We start from the raw sequence: 17,393 nt of genomic DNA, 5'->3' as shown, positions 1-17,393 counted from the left end.
TTTTCTCACGTGTAAAATTGAGTCTGTAAAATATATGTACCTTTTTAGACATGACTGTTAGGAGGCTCATATAAGTTGATAAGTCTAATGATTAAAATGCAAAGTCTCATTTCTTTGTGTTTCCCTCTCCCTGCCCCTGGTGCCTCTCCTCTCCATTTGCATCTCAGAAATTCCAGTAATCTTCAGTTTTTAACCATCTTCTTCCTATGAAAAGACACTGAATCTTGTGTATCTTATGTTAATGTTGTATTCTTCTATATGAATTGGCACATGCTACCTCTGTCCAAACTATTTACATTTGATGTCTTATCTATAATTGCAGGATGAAAGGTTTTGACCACTAGAAAAAAATCCTAAGTACCTGGTTAAGATATATGAGGTAAACAGTTGACAAAGGAAGAGACATCTGGTTGGGATCCCTAAAACCACACCTTATTTGCAGTCACTGACTTAGCCATTCATAAGATCTTTCCAGCAGTAACTCTGACCTCCATTCTAATACATCCTAAGTCAGCAAATATCCCCTCATACAGCCCTTTCCAATTCAATCATTTTGGTTATTTACTATTCCTATCCCCCAGTTATATTTTCATATGAATAATCAGAAATTTCCTACCTCTCTGAGTCACCTGGTCTTTTCATATAAAATTATCAGTTCTGCTTTAAAGACATGGCAGTGATCCCATGCTGATCAACCATGAGTTTGCTTTCAAATATTTGTTTTCCTTTAGTTCCTCCCCTTAGATTCCTAAATCCACCCTACTTACTTGGGACGTGATAGAGAATGTGCTTTGGGTGTCTAGGGATAACTGAACCCTGAAGAATATTTGCAATGGGAGTTATTAGAATGGCAGTTTGAGCCCATTAGACAAAGACCTAGGCCAGATCTTAGTAAGGAATATGTAGTTATTGACATGCCTCATGGTATCCCACTGGGTCAGCCTTTATTTACATTTAATATTTCATCAGTCACTGGAATAATGGCATGGCAAGCATACTTACTCAACTTGGAAATGACAGTGAGTTAAGTCCCTAAATTCTTTGAAGACTAAAAAATATTGAAATATGTTTAGGAAATAATCATTTATAATAGCATGACATAACAGTGCCATTACGAAATCAGGGAAGAAGTAAAACACATACATACAGACTCTCAAGAGAGATGAATACACATAGAAAAGTTGATAGACAAAGACAGAAAAATAAATATGTAATCTTGGACAAATCATTTCATCTCACTGAGTTTCAAATTCCTCATTTATAAATTATGGATAATGATATCTGCCTTACTCAATTTCTGTGATGGTCAAATATGACAATATACTTAACAGTTCATTGGAAATCATCAAATTATTTCCAATTGCATCTGAAGGGAGTTATTAAGGTGATTATTTTCCATTTAAATAGCTGAGAATATACCATGTCCTGTTCATAAAAAATAACTTTGGCTGTTAAAGTCCAAACTCACCCAATGTCCAGATTAGGCAGATAATCTTAGCCTAATGTTAGATATAGAGAAAATTTTCAATGTTATTAATACTAATAATTAACATTTACATCTTATATGTATATGTAATATTATCAATTTTATCACTAAGTTGGCAGAATGAAAACCATCAATTGAACTTTGAAATAATGATAGTATAGACATTCAATTACAGATGGCCAAAGGCACCCAAAAATGTGCGTTTGAGGCTCAGAATAAAAATCAGAATCAAAGACTGTAACATCATAGATTTAAGGGCTGCAAGGACCACGGTGATCAGAAATGAAGTTTTTGCTTGATGACTTGCTTTTATTCACTTTTATTCACAGTAGGAACATTCTTCCCCAAATTATTTCCCTGATGCCTCATTCTTTCATAGAGGTGACTGAGTTGAAAAATCATTCTAGTGGAATGCATAGTTAGGCGGACCACGTTAAGGTAGAAATCCAGACAGCTTACCTGTGACACATTACATTTGCTTTTTGAGAATCAGCCCGGGGAAATATGGAAAAAAATGCACCTGAAGGTCATTTTTAAAGTTTCCAAAGCCTTTGACATACATTATCTCATTTGAGACATACTATAGCCTTGTGAAGCAAATGAAAATTGTGCTATGGATATTTTTTGAGGGAAGAGTGAGGACATCAAACCTGTGATTTCATACCAATGAAGATTAGCACCCTCTCTCCAACATATGATCTTGGAGAATTAATTAGCATTATGGAGAAGTTAAATGACTTTCCCCAGGTCACAAAATGAGTATGTCAGAGACAGAGCTAGACTCTCAACATCTTTGAAACTTTACTATATTCCACTACTTTAAGATTCCGAAAGCATTGTCATCTACAAATCTGGTAAGCATGCCACCTATACTTTTATTCATGTTGTGGATAAAAATCTTAAACAACACACATGAAAGTGTTCTGAATCACTAAGAAAGAGATTAAGATGGCATTAGGGGCTTAACCTGTGATTTCATTAATACAGGAAATTCCCAGGTGAAAAAACTCCCTCAATTAATGCTGGTCAGAAACTTCTATGCAACTTCTGGGCTCAGAGGATTGCCTAAAGTCCTGGGAGATATATGACTTGGCCTAGGGTCACACATCTAGCATGTGTCAGAGGCCAGACTTCAACCCAACAAATTGGAACAACATGACTTTTAGTGTAAAGGTTTCTGTAGCATAGTGAATTGGAAATAAGAATTAGATATGAAGGCAGCTAGGCTCAGTGGATAGAGCATGGGCCTAGAGTCAGGAAGACCTGAGTTCAAATCCAGCCTCATTCACTCACTAGCTGTATTGTTCTGGCAAGTCACTTAACCTCTGTTTCCCTTAGTCCACTAGAGAAGGAAATCGCACAGTACTTGGGTCTAGGTGGTGCAGTGGATAGAGAGTTGGACCTGGAGTTAGGAAGACCTGAGTTCAAATCCAGCTTCAGACACTTACTAGCTGTGTGACTCTGGGCAAGTCATTTAACCCTATTTTGTTTCCATCTCTTCTTCTATAAAATCAGCTAGAGAAGAAAATGGCAAACTCTTGTGTCCTTGCCAAGAAAACCTCAAAACAGATCACAAAGAGTCAGACATGATTGAAAATGACTGAAAAAACAACATTAGATATGGAGTCTCTAGTCTTTATTTTATGTTCTAGCTCTGCTACTCACCACAGATATGGACTTAGGTAAGTGATTTATTTCACCGGACCTCATTTTCTTCATCTTTAACATGTGGATTTCATGGGACAGCATGTGAGAATTTCAGGGGAGTTGATTATGACTGAACACAAGATACACAAATTACATATCCTTTTTTTCTCCTCTCAATCTACACTAGTTCCTTGGTTCCTCCCTCTAGTCTGGATTTTTGTTCATTTGTTTATTTTTTTTAAAGTAAAACTGTTCATGCCCAAGGGTTTTGAAGGAATCTACCTTGACATGTACTGGGGAAGCTGAGTCTTCACTAATTTATGTATGTTTTTATTTTTTCATGAATCAAGAGGAAAGAGTTTTCAACTCCAATAGGAGTAATTGAAGTTAAATAAAAAATGAATATCTAATTTTAATGGTTTCAATAGTTGTGACATCCTGAAATTAACTACTCAGGCCAACATTGGATACTTCTACTTTGGAAAACTTTGAAATACAAATGCTCTTGTTCTGTTGGAAGGGAAGAGGGGGAAGGTGAGGGGGAATGAATGAATCTTGCTCTCATCGGATTTGACCTGTGGAGGGAATAACATACACACTCAAGTGGGTATCTTACCCCACAGGAAAGAAGGAGGAAGGAGATAAAAAAGTGGGGACTATAGAAGGGAGGGCAGATAAGGGGAGGAGGTAATCAAAAGAAAAAACTTTCAAAAAGGTACAGAGTCAAGGGAGAAAATTGAACAAGGGAGGTTAGGATAGGAAGGAGCAAAATATAGTTAGTCTTTCACAACATGAGGATTGTGGAAGGGTTTTACATAATGATATACATGTGGCCTATGTTGAATTGCTTGCCTTCTTAGGAAGGGTGGGTGGGGAGGGAAGAGGGGAGAGAATTTGGAACTCAAAGTTTTAAAAGCAGATGATCAAAAAAAAAGTTTTTGCATGCAACTAGGAAATAAGATATACAGGCAATGGGGTATAGAAATCTATCTTGCCCTACAAGAAAGTAAGGGAAAAGGGGATGGGAGGGGAGTGGGGTGACAGAAGGGAGGGCTGACTGGGGAATGGGGCAATCAAAATATATGCCATCTTGGAGTGGGGGGAGGGTAGAACTGGGGAGAAAATTTGTAATTCAAACTTTGTGAAAATCAATGCTGAAAACTGAAAATATTAAATAACTAAGTAAATAAATAAATAAATGAATACACAAACAAACAAACAAACTTATAAGAAAATAGAAATGCTCTTTCTATCATCTGATACCTTTGGTGTATTGCTATCTTGAACTAAAGTTATGTATAAAATAAAATTTTCTGAAACAAGACAAATTCTTCAATTCAAAGCCCTTTCCCCACCATCTCAGGTCCAATCAGCTTCAAGGACTTGAAAGGAGAAAGCTTAATTCTATTAAATCTCATTGTTCTGTGTTTAATTGTTTTAACTGTTGGTTTAAGTATGAGCTCATTGAGTGTAATGGGTAGTTAAAAGCAGGAAATACAAGCATGACTGTGGGAAAGTATGTTGAGATTATTGAGATTTTGTGAGCAGTACAGAATAGTCTATTAGGATTAGGGTTAAAAATAAATCCGTAGTTAGAACGAAGCAGGAAGAAAGCATCCTTAAACTTACTGGGCAAATTTTGGCAGAGGTGACATATTTCTGACTTATTATATAATTATGATCTTTAAATAAGAAAATGAAGGGGCCAAGTAACTAAGTTAGTTCAAGAGTCACCTCCGCCTATGAAGGATTCCCCAGGTGCAAGAGACATCTCCCCTCAAATGTTTTTAGAGTATTTTATCCATATGTCTCTTCTTTTACCACATTATATTTTATATAATGCTTCTACACAAGTAAGGTCCTTACGGCAGGTGCTGTGTTTTTGTTGTTTGTCATTTTTTTGTATCCTCCCCACCTATCTTAGTGCCTTGCATGTAAGCATTAATAAAGGTTTATTGTTTTAAAAAAAGCTAGAGAGCCATTGTACAGTAGTAGAAAAAAATGAAGGCTGAGTGTAAGATACCAGTTCTGAAGAAAAGAGAAACCCTGAGTAAGTCTTTAAACTCTATCTAAGCCTTTTAAAAATATATCTATAAGATGAGATGATTGAATTGGTTGATTTAAAACTCAGGTACCTTAGTCTGTGAGTCTGAAAGTAGGATACAACTCATCATAACAATCTAACAATTCTGACAGAATAAGCTATGTAAGCCTGTTAAAGTTGCTCAGAAATATGGATTTAAAGAATAGGATAAAGAAATGCAAGTCTTTTTTAGAGTTAAATATTATTATATATTTTTTCAATTTTTAACACTAGTTGAATTTATTTCAGAGTAAAAAATATTAGAGCTACCAAACTAGGTAAAATTCAGTGCTTAATAAATATCGATTCATCAGTTGGTTGACTGTTCATCAGTTTTGCTTGTTGTTTTTTCTTTGTTACAAATGAAAGTTCAATAGGGGATTTTATGAAGAAGCAATTTTGGTATAAAGAAACAAATAGCAAAAATAAAACATTAATAACCTTGCTACATGCAACTTAACAAATGCTCATTGCATCTAAACTAACCTCATGATTTTGCAGATGAAAAGCCTGACACACGGAGTGTTTGCAAATCAACGACTTGACTTGACCTATGTCACTATATGGATTGCAAGTAGTAGGCCTGGAGTTTTAATATGAATCTTGTGATTCAAGAGATATTACTCCATCTAATGTAAGACACTGATCTCTAACCACAGTGAGTTTAATTTTATTTATTTTTATATATAATTCATCTCTTGATTATAAGTCAGATTTAACATATGACACTTGTGTTCTTATAACATCATCATATTCTCAGCTTATCCAAATTTGCAGTTGCAAGAAGTTAATCCCTGTGTTACCAACTAGCTGGCACCATCTCATATCTGATGGCAATAAGAGGATAACAATAATGATGAGGAGGAGGAAAAAGAGAAGGAGGACAAATGGCACACAGTTGTTTTTAAGTTGTCAAATTGCTTTGCATACATTGTCTCGTTTGATCCTCAGAACTTCATGCAGCAGATGCTAATGGTTTTATCCTTGTATTACAGATAGGGAAACTAAGGTTCGCAAAAGGGAAATAGCTTTTCCATGGTTACGTAGATAGTAACCATTAAAAATGGATTTGATCACAGGTTCCCTTGATAGCAAGTTTACCACTATGTCATGTTAACTTCTAATAGGAAGGCTAAGGTCAAACTCCTAGCTAGGGTTTAAAAAGTCTCCTTAAGAAGTGCCAGTCCTCCCCGAAACACAGAATTGAGCGCATGTCATATTTATCAAGCAAATTGATCAATTTCCTCTCTCTTTCCCCACCCCAAGTCTTAGTACCCACTAACTTTGTTTTATATTCTAGCAAGTTAAGCCATGAATACGGCATTCTCCAGTATGTTCCAGTTTTTACAAACCTGTGCTCTCCCCATGAATAGTTAGACTTTCTGCACTAAATTAGTAGAGGGCATAGTGGTTAGTAAATGAATCCCAGCTGAAGATATCCTGAGTGATCCCAATTCATCATTCTACTCCACAAATGACCTGCCTATTCACCAACTTCCTCATTGAGGCCTTTACTTCCTGGTTTCTCAGGGTATAAATCACAGGATTCAGCAAGGGAAAGATGACAGTGTGAAAAAGGGCAACCACTTTGTCAGCTGGGAAGGACCTAAAAGGGCGGGTGTAAATAAAGATGGCAGGTCCAAACATTAGAAACACAATGATAACATGAGTGGTACAAGTGGACAAAGCCTTGCTCTTCCCCTCAGAAGAAGATCCCCTAACCCGAAAAAGGATGACTGCATAGGATGTCAGCAAACCCAGGAAGCATAGCAGAGTGAGCAGTCCACTGTTTGATACCATCAGGAGTTCCACCACAAAGGTGTCAGTGCAGGCCAGCTTGATGATCTGTGGGACATCACAGAAGAAGTTGTCGAGCTGGTTGGGGCCACAGAAAGGCAGACGGACAATGAGAGCCACCTGCACAATGGAGTGGGCAAAACCCCCAACCCACAAGGCTAGCAACAGCACATAGCAGACTTGGCGGTTCATGAGGGTTGCATAGCGTAAGGGTTGGCAGATTGCAATATAGCGGTCAAAAGCCATCACCACAAGGAGGAACATCTCACCTATTCCAAGGAAATGCAAGAAGAAGAGCTGTGTGATGCATCCTTGATAAGAGATGGTCTTCTTCTCATACAAGAAATCTACCAGCATCTTAGGGGCTACAATGAAAGAATAAGAAGCATCCAAGAAAGCCAGGTTGCCCAGGAAGAAATACAGAGGTGCTGTGAGAGCAGGATCTGATCTGATGGTGATGATAATCAGAAGATTTCCAGGAAGAATGATCATGTAGAATGAGAAGATCAGTACAAAGACCAAAAGCTGTATCTCTTTAGATTGAGTTAGACCCAAAAGAATGAATTCAGTCACTGTGTTGTTCTCCAACTCCATCTACCCAACCTACAGAATACTGAAGGATGAAAAGCTATTATAGTTAATTCACACATTTTCTCTCGTACTGTAATTTTTCCCTAATAATAAATAGTATTTTAATGACACTGACATTCTATGTATTATATAGAAAGCATGTTTTACCACCATGGTTCCCAACTTTGGTAAATTCCTCTGTTCTTTGTTTCTCAAAAGACAGAAATAGAAGCAATGTCTGAAGCTATAGAGAGGCAGTCAGGAAGCACTGGTCATCTATCATGTACCAGCCACTCTGCTAAGCACAGGGGATATAAAGAAGGCTAAGAGTCAGTCCTTCTCAAGAAGCTTACAGTCTAATGGAGGAGACAACATGTAAACAAATATGTACAAACAAAATATATACTAATAAATTGGAGGTAACAGCAGAGAGAAGACATTAGCCTTGGAAGGGATCAGGAGAGGCATCTTGCAGAAGGGGAGATCTTAGCTGACACTTAGAGAAAACCAGAGAATCTAGAATTAAGAGGAAGAGAGTTCTAGGCATGAGAGATGAATCGAAATGGTCAGAGTAGGGAGATGGAGAATCCAGTGAGAAGAATAGCAAGGAGGCCAGTAGCCCTGGTTTGAAAAGCTCATGAGAAACTATAAGAACTAAGAAGTCTAGAAAGGAAAGCGTGGGCCATAGTAAGAAGTACTTTAAAAGCTTAACAAAGGATTTTCAATCAAAGGAAGAATTTATTATTTTTATATATAATTATTATGTTTTTCTTGTTATCTTAATAATAACAATACCTAGCATTTATATAGCGCTTTTGAGGTTGCAAAATGCTTTACAAGTTTTATCTCATTTTATCCTCACAACAACACAGGGAGACAGGTTTTGTTCTTATCCCCATTTTATACATAAAGAAACAAGCAAAAAGAATATTTAAGTGACTTGCTTAGGGTCACACAGGTAGTAAGTGTTTGAGGTAGGATTTTGACAGGCATCCTCCTGACTCCAAATTGAACACTATCCACTGCACCCCCTAGCTGCACCTAAAAATTAGAATTGTCCAACAGTGGAATAGTTTTTTTTGTTTTTGTTGTAATATTTTGTTTTGCCTTATTTTCTCAGAAGTCAATGTATTCTTTCACTAGAAGTCTTGTAACAATAGCTGGATATCCACTTTTTAGAGATGTAGTAGAACACTTTTCTCATCAGATGCCAAACAGAATTGATGACTTACAAGTCACCTTCAAACTCCGAGACTCAGTGATTGGAGTAACCACCACCACTATCTTGTCAGAATCCTCCCTTTCCTATGTACATCATTCTCTTTTCATGAGCTGTATTTCCTCACCTTTCTTAAACTTGGACTTTGGGAAGTCCACACTTTATCACTGGCACCTGCAGAGCAAAACTTTCCTGATAAATACTAAATTTTACTCCAGTTATTAAGATCAATTGCTTATCAGTGCCTTTTGTCTACTGCTCATACAGCATGCCTACATCCTGATTCTCTTCTCAGTCTCAGATTCCTAAATTTGGTGTTTGGATCCTTGACTCCCTGTTTTGCCTTATTTTTTTTATGTGTATGTCTAGTCTCCTTGGATCCTAACCATCTGCCTAGACTTTTTACTGACTGAGAGGATATAGGTTCAGATTCCACTTCTATGTTGTATTTTCATGGCCTTGGACAAGTCACTTAATCTCTGGACTGAAGTTTCTGCATATGTAAAATTAAGTGATTAAACTGATCGACCTGTAAGGTCTCTTCTATCTCTAAATTCTATTTTCTTAGGTTCTATTTTAACAACAATGTATAATAATGGGCAGAGTACATAGAAGATATGAGTCCAAAATTAACTACAATTACCATACTTCTACCCAGGTAATGTGACTTAGATCAAGTCACTTCAACTCAAAGACTCTCTACTCCCACCTAAATTGTCTACAGACTCAATAAAATGTAAGATGTACTGCTCTGTCCTTTACCTTCTTTTCAGATATCCTATCCAATGCTTAATCTCTCTCAGCCTTAATTTCTTCATCTATAAAATGGAGATCGGTAAAATGCACATACACCCTACTTTATAGAGAGATTTCGAGGGTCAATTCAGTATATGAATATATGCAGATTAGTAATGGAAAGTCAAAACGTTTCTGCCTGCATTCCCATTCTTAATTTTACTCAGGTAAAGGCTACAACCTCTGCCACTCTCCCCTCGAAGTGTTAAGATTTTTCAGTTTCATAAAACAGGAAAACAGTTAGCAAAAGAAATAGAAAGACAGAGAGAGAGAGAGACAGAGAGAGAGAGAGAGACAGAGAGACACAGAGACAGAGAGAGACAGAGAGAGAGAAAGACAGGGAGAGAGACAGAGAGAGAAAGACAGATAGACAAAGAGACCACTTATTAAGCATGGACTATGTGCCAAACACTTATCTAAGTACTAAAGATACAGCACACAAGCAAACAAACAAGAAAATCCCTGATATCAAGGAGCTTACATTCTTGTGGAGGAAAAAAACATATAAATGGGTTCTGGAAGGAGGATTGAGAAACTAGGAGGAAGGAGAAAACCTTCATAAAACCATAGTGAGAAGGGCATCTGCAAGTATCTTGGAGTGCTGGGTACCTCAAGTTAAGGTGAAAAGTCACCTTTCAGAACCAGAAGACCCTGGCATAGAATCCAAGTTTCTAGTGGGGTGGAAATGGTCAGAGACTAGGTCCATGGAAATAGATGTCTCAGTTTAAACTCATGACTATAACCCTAGTTACTACTCTAATTCATAGTTAATCTTTCATATAGATGGTTTATAAATGGAAATAGTATTCTGTTCTAGGTTTAGAAAATAATGTTACCGAAACAAAAAGAGCTCATGTCATAATGGGAACAATCAGACTTTGGGTATAGCCTTGACATATGTACCAAACAGCCTTTAACAAACAGAAGTGCTACTCATGATGTTCTATTCCATGACATATTTGTAGCTTTAAATGTGCTATAGAACATGAAAAAAGTAAGAAGGGATTAGGACCCCAAATGTCAATGTTGTAAAATGGCGATGGAGAGTAGAGAAAGGAGAGAGAAATTGGAAATAACTCCTAGGAAATCTTTATAAAATATTGGCAGTCCAGGATGTAATAGTTGTGAATTTTTTTAAAAATTATAATGATAACCAACATTTATGAGGCAACGCAGTGAATCCAAACTGGCCTTGGAGTTAGAAAAATGTCTTCAAGTCCTGTCTCTGACACATACCAAATGTGTGACCCAGTTGCTAAAACAAGAAACTGTCCACTCTTTTAATTTCTATTCACTCTACTCTTTTTTTTGTTTCTCTCATCTTTTTCCATTCACATATCTTTACCTTATTCTGTGACTGTGGGTCTCAAAGAGTGTTCAACAGAGTTTTCCAATCATTCAGAAAGCAAGGATAAGCATGTTACAAACAGTTGTTACACATATAGACACATATGCAACCACTTAGTTATCGACTAGAACTGGTTCTTGCAATGTGTTCCCAAGGGTAATGAGACAAGTTCAAACTCCCCTACTCTGAGGTCTGCTTCCCATATGGATGCTACCTTTGTGCCCTGGATCAATTGGGGAGGGGGGAGGTTTTCAGTGGTCATAGAAAAAAACCTACAAATGTGCTGCTGCTGCTGCTACCACTGGTACCACTTTTGCTACCAGTATTTTTTCTGTATTGCAGAGGTTCCTAACCTAGAGACTATGAACTTATTTTTTTTATTACTTTTATAATTGTACTTCAATTGGATCCTTTTGTAATTCCATTTATTTTGTGGATTTAATTTCTTCTGAGGGGAGGCAACTGGGGTTAAGTGATTTGCCCAGGGTTACACAGCTAGTAAGTGTCTAAGGCAAGATTTGAAATTGGGTCCTCCTGACTCCAGATTTTTTTTTAATTTGGTGCCTTTTAAAACATTGTTCTGAAAGAGTCCATAGGTTTCCAACAGCCAAAGTAGTGTATGACATAAAAAAGTTTAAGAACCCTTTATGTAAATAGAAAAAGCAGTGGAGTTGGAGCCAAAAAATCTAGGTCTAAAAGTTGCAAGTCAAATACATCTTTACTAGGTCACTATGGGCAAGCCCCACTTCTCTGAGCCTCAGAGTCTTCAGTTTTTATGTTCTGATTGTGATGTAAAATTCTATGAAAGGAATTCTGAGCACCAGGAGAAAATGATAGGGCAACAGTTGAGAGAAATAGGGACGTTTAGGAAAGACTCCTGAAATGACACTTCAATTACCTACTTAACCTATATACACACATATAAGACTTTCTCTACAGTAACTCTGACCTCTATCCTAAAACATCTTAAATCAGAAGTCATCCCCTCATATATAGAACATATATTAGAATATTTCACCTATTTCTGTTACTTACTATTTCTTTCTCAGAGTATGTTTCTAGTAAATGTAAAAGATGACCAGAAATAATCACCCCTCCATTTGTCTCCTGCTGCCCTCTTATAAAAGGAATCAACTCTGCTCTGAAGATATGGTTCTGCTCCCACACATTGCCTGTGAGTTTGCTTTCAAATAGCCATTCTCCTTTAGTGCTTCCCCCTAGACTCCTAATCTATCATGCTTTCTTGTGACATGATAGAAAATGCACTGTGGTCATCTGGGAATAATTCAACCGTGAAGAATACTTGCATTGGGAGTTATTAGAATGGTAGTTGGAACTCCATTAGACAAAGGCCTAGGCCATGCTTTTGTAAGGAATATATATTTATTGAAATTCTTGGTGGTATCCTGCTGGGTCAGTCCTTCTTTTGGGATTTAATATTCATCTGTGATTACTATAATGACATGGCAAACATACTTACTCAACTTAGAGAAGACAATTAAGTCTCTGAATTCTTTGAAGATAAGAAAGTCACTGCAAATGAAGATAATAAATTTAAGAAAATGAAATACTATATTAAGTACTTTGTTACCACTCAATGCTATATAAATATGAGCTGTCATCATTATTCTGAGAAGGCAGTCCTTTATTGTCAGAAGCAAAATAAAGTGACAGTGAATGCATGAATAATATAGAACCCTTTGGGTGGAATAGTAGTGACATCATGTGCAATCCCAGATAGGGCCAAAGACAAACAATAACTGGTTGGTGGTGGTGGGAAAACCTTGTCAAGTTCGAGTTCCCTTCTGTATTCAGAAGAGTATCTTCCTAAGCATGAGTAGGAAGAATCTGTAGTGAGAGTAATCAATTTTTACTTTTGTTCAGGTGTTCATGTGTTCTCTCAGCAGCTAGCTGGCTCAGTGGATAGAGTACTGGTCCTGGAGTAAGGAAGACTAGCTGTGTGACCCTGGGCAAGTCCCTTAACCTCTATTTGCTTTAATCCACTGTAGAAGGAAATGGCAAACCACTCCGGTGGTTTGGACTGAGGAAACCCCATGAAGAGTTGGACATGACTGAATGAATAAATGAATGAACAACAAACACCTTTTCTCTCCTTGTAAAGTCTTCCTATGAGAATTTCATGGGATTGTTGTAGTTATTATGATTAATAGTTTCTTTTCTAATTCATTAACAGAGACCATACTATGTACTGTATAGAAAAATGACTTTCCTTCCAAATCAAATACTTCTGAAGTATAAACGGCATCTAATGCCAAAGGTAGTCAGTGAATCTTAGTCTAATATTAAATCTAGGAAAAAAAAAATGGAAATTATTAGCATTATTATCAATAACAGCAGGCTGAAAATCAACATGAGGACTTTGAATTGACAGTGTTGATATTGAAGTGACAGTATTGGCATCATCTCTCTGTACCTACTTGTATTTTTCAAAATTTGTCTCTAACCAATAAACCACATGTACTTTCTCCTCTACCTATTTTAGTTCCTGGAACTGTGTTTTTCCCCTTGAACCGTAGCTCGTCATACCATTGTACTTAGTCCTTATCTGAAAGAGATTAAGCAAAATATCATCTATCAAATTACAGTGATATCAAGGTTCAAAAAATCTGTACAATCAATGAGTTTTCATCAAAATTGGATAAAACATGGGTTACCAAAGGAAAACAAAAGACAACAGCTAAGTGGAACAGTGGATAGAGCACTGGAGCTGGAGTCAAAACATTGTTGTTCAGTCATGCCCAATTCTTTGTGACCCCATTTGGGGTTTTCATTGTTTTTCTTTGTTTTTGAGGCAATCAGGATTAAATGACTTCCCCAAGGTCATACAGTCAGATTTGAACTCAATTTCTCATGACCTTAGGGCCAGTGCTCTATGCACTGTGCCACCTACCTGCCCCCATTTGGGGTTCTCTTGGTAAAGATATTGGAGTGATTTGTCATTTCTTTCTCCAGCTCATTTTACAGATGAGGAAACTGAGGCAAACAGGGTTAAATGACTTGCCTAGAGTTATATATCTAGGAACTGCCCGAGACCAGATTTGAGCTCAAGAAGATGTGTCTTCCTGACTTCAGGCCTGGCACTCTATTCACTCTGCCACTTAGCCACCCCTGTATAATTGTCAGCTGTTATTATTTCTGAACTAGAGGCTTTCTGAGGATACAGTTGGAATTAAAATCCAAGATGCCGACTATTATTTCTATAATCAATAAGCACACCTTTTTTAAAAAAAGATATATTTCCATGCCATTTTCTCATTGAAAGTGAAATATAAAGGAGAAAAAAATATTGTTTCATTTTCAGATGTAAGGAAATTAAGTTGAGACTTGGGCATCACAGCTTCAAATTATGCCACTCAGTTCTTATAAGAAAAGCCTCCTTGTAATTGTACCATTGTAGCAACCCACTTGGATCTTAGGAAGTTATCAGATCTTTATAGTAGACAATTCCCATATCAAAGATGAGACAGTATTCATCATCATTCCAACTTGACTCATGGGTCCCTGAGGTAACATAAGGCCTATGGCCAGAGAAATGCAGTCCCAGAGATCCTGATAATTTCTACTGCACCGTATTCATGCCAAAGTAATAGGATTAGCTCTGAGACAAAATATTTCCCTAAAGTTCATCTCCAGCAGAGAATATAGGAGCTATGAGTGTATACACTCATATGTACATGTGTGTGCATATATGTATACATATTCATGTGTACATGCATATATACCCAAACTTTCTATATATTTTATGTATGTGTGCATATACACACAATATAAAATATATGGAAAGTCTTTTCTATTCAGAGTACAATCAGTTCACTTTGTCTTACCAGAAATCTAAGCCTATATTCATGCACATAGGCTGGTCCAGCCATTTTGAGTAAGTGATTGGTCGCAAACTAGTTGTTCAATTGAAATGAGCAATCAGCTTTTGTGAAGACCCTTCCAAAGACTCAAGACTTCTAAACGACATTTCTAATTCTGAGTCTTGCTTAGCATAATTATCTTGGGGCCAAGGAGAGGGAAGTAGAGTGATTCATTGGGATGTGGGAATTCATACTTTAAGATCTTTCTCATACCCACTGAAAAGTTAGCTGTATGAGAAAGTATCTCAATGGCTTCAATGGCAGCATTCAACTTTGTTTCACTTGGAAGCAAGGAGCAGAAGATACAAAATATGTTTCCATAATTTTTACATTATAAGGCAGGGAAAAAAATAGTGTATTCTAATGTAAAATTTCTTGAAGAGTGCTGGAGGTCTATAATATAGGAATCAACTCTCAGAGTCCCTTCCTCAAGCAGTTTTGATCTTTTAAATCATACTAGTTGGGGCAATTAATTAGGGAAGGAGATAGAGAAGGAAAGGAGGATGAGAGGGAAGGTTATCAGTCTCCTTATTGTATAGTTATATTGACAGTCTCTGGGCAGCTAGGTGGCATGTGGATAGAGTGGCAGGGCTATAATCAGGAAGACCTAGGTTCAAATATGGCCTCAGGTATTCACTGTGTGACCCTGGGCAAGTCACTGATTGCCTCAGTTTCCTTATCTATAAAATGAACTGGAAACAAAATGGCAAACCACTCCAGTATCTTTGAGAAGAAAACCCCAAATAGAGTTCTGAAGAGTCAGACATGATAGAAAAACAACAGAATTTCACATCCTGCTTCCAATACAATAGAATGTGGGGAACCATATCTAAAAAAAGTTACTCAATATGCTCTAAGTGATTTTATATTCATTTGGTTTTTGATAGGTGTGCCTTCAGTTTCTATCCCACTATGGAAAGAATGAAAGTTGTGAAGGAGAACCCCATCAATCTTTGCACATATCACAGGATGGCATTTTGTGGATGTCTTATCCTGTGACAGATTTTGGAAACAACCTGCCTGGCCATTTTGAGAGGTAAGACCTTTTCTTCTCTATGCCTCTGTTCTCTTGTTAGAAACTGAAAGAAACTGTATAAATTTAAGGCCCTAGATGAAAGAAGCTAGTTAAAAGGCAAAAGAGGTAGGTAGTAGCACAAAAATGGCTGTCTACTCTGGAAATAGGAATCTCACTAGAACTCAGTGGGAGGATGCTCATGACCGCTCACTTCTCTTTACATAAGATGTATTTATTGGTCATCTTCCTCATGGCAGTTTTTACTTCCTTGTTACGTAATGTGTAAATGATGGGATTCAGTAAGGGGAAGATCACAGTGTGAAACACAGATACTATCTTATCTAAGGAGAAAGCATCAAAAGGACGTGCATAAATATAGATGGATGGGCCAAACATTAAGACCACAATGGTCATGTGGGAATAGCAGGTAGACATGGCCCGGCTGGTACTTTCACCTGAGCCTGAGTGCTTCTTGAGCATGGCCAGGAGGAAGGCATAGGACAAAAGTAATGCAATGAAACACACTACAGAGATCAACCCACTGCTGAAGATCATCACCAACTCTTCTGGGAAGGTGTTGGCACAGGCAATGCGGACCACCTGTGTGATATCACAGAAATAGCTGTCCAATTCATTGGGTCCACAGAATGGCAAGCGGATGATAAGTGCCACCTGGATTATGGAGTGGACAAAACCACCCAACCAAGAGCAGGCCACCAGCACACAACAGAGGCGCCGGTTCATGATGGTGGCATAGTGCAAGGGTCGGCAGATGGCAGCATAACGATCAAAAGCCATCACTGTGAGCAGGAACATCTCAGAGGCCCCAACAAAGTGCAGGAAGAATAGCTGAGCAATGCAGCCCCCAAAGGAGATGATCTTCCTTTCTGCAAAGAAGTCCACGAGCATCTTAGGGGCTGTGATAGAGGAATACCAGATATCAAGGAAGGCTAGATTTGCCAACAGAAAGTACATAGGTGAAGTCAGGTGGGCATCAAATCTGATAGTGAAAATAATAAGAACATTTCCTGGTAGGATTATCAGATAGAAGGAGAGAAATATAACAAATAAGACCAGTTGCACCTCCCGGGTTTGGGACAGCCCCGTGAGGACAAATTCTGTCACTCTGGTGTAATTCTCAGGCTCCATTTCTTCACTTTATTTTTCATAACATGACTAAAGAAAACAAAGATATCAAAATGATTCATAATATCACATATGGAACAGCTTGTTGTTTTCTCACTTCTTTCCTAATAAATGCTAAATCTATACTACCATTGTGGGATTACAGGAAAACAATTTGGGGTGGCCCCATTTTATAGAGAGCCAAGCTAAGGCAAGACGAAGGCTAATAGTCGATCCGAGATCCCCCAGCACTCAGTTTATATATTTATTACACCAATTTTCTACTAAAATAGCCAGTGAATTTACATATCTCCCTCCCCCATCTCTATTTTAGGAAACTTCTATAAATGTCAGAGATAATTTCAAAAGGAAGTTTGATATTTGCTGAATAGCCTATGGAGTAACTTGCTTTTTCATATTTTATTTA

General features: G+C 37.5%; 2 protein-coding genes across 2 annotated transcripts; both read right to left on the bottom strand.

The window, feature by feature from the left end:
* Nucleotides 1-6,674: 6,674 nt before the first annotated feature.
* Nucleotides 6,675-7,607, bottom strand: LOC118829343 (olfactory receptor 4N5-like). Its single transcript, XM_036736360.1, has one exon. It carries the CDS (start codon nucleotides 7,605-7,607, stop codon nucleotides 6,675-6,677), a length of 933 nt encoding a protein of 310 aa, XP_036592255.1.
* Nucleotides 7,608-16,048: 8,441 nt separating this feature from the next.
* On the bottom strand, nucleotides 16,049-16,993 carry LOC118830007 (olfactory receptor 4M1). Its single transcript, XM_036736874.1, has one exon. The coding sequence runs from the start codon at nucleotides 16,988-16,990 to the stop codon at nucleotides 16,049-16,051; it is 942 nt and encodes a 313-aa protein (XP_036592769.1). The 5' UTR covers nucleotides 16,991-16,993.
* Between the last annotated feature and the right edge of the window lie 400 nt (nucleotides 16,994-17,393).

The sequence above is a fragment of the Trichosurus vulpecula genome, chromosome 8, assembly GCF_011100635.1.
Source record: "Trichosurus vulpecula isolate mTriVul1 chromosome 8, mTriVul1.pri, whole genome shotgun sequence".
NCBI classification, from domain to species: domain Eukaryota; kingdom Metazoa; phylum Chordata; class Mammalia; order Diprotodontia; family Phalangeridae; genus Trichosurus; species Trichosurus vulpecula.
Note: the sequence above shows the minus strand (reverse complement) of the source record. Positions and strands in the feature narration are given on the sequence as shown.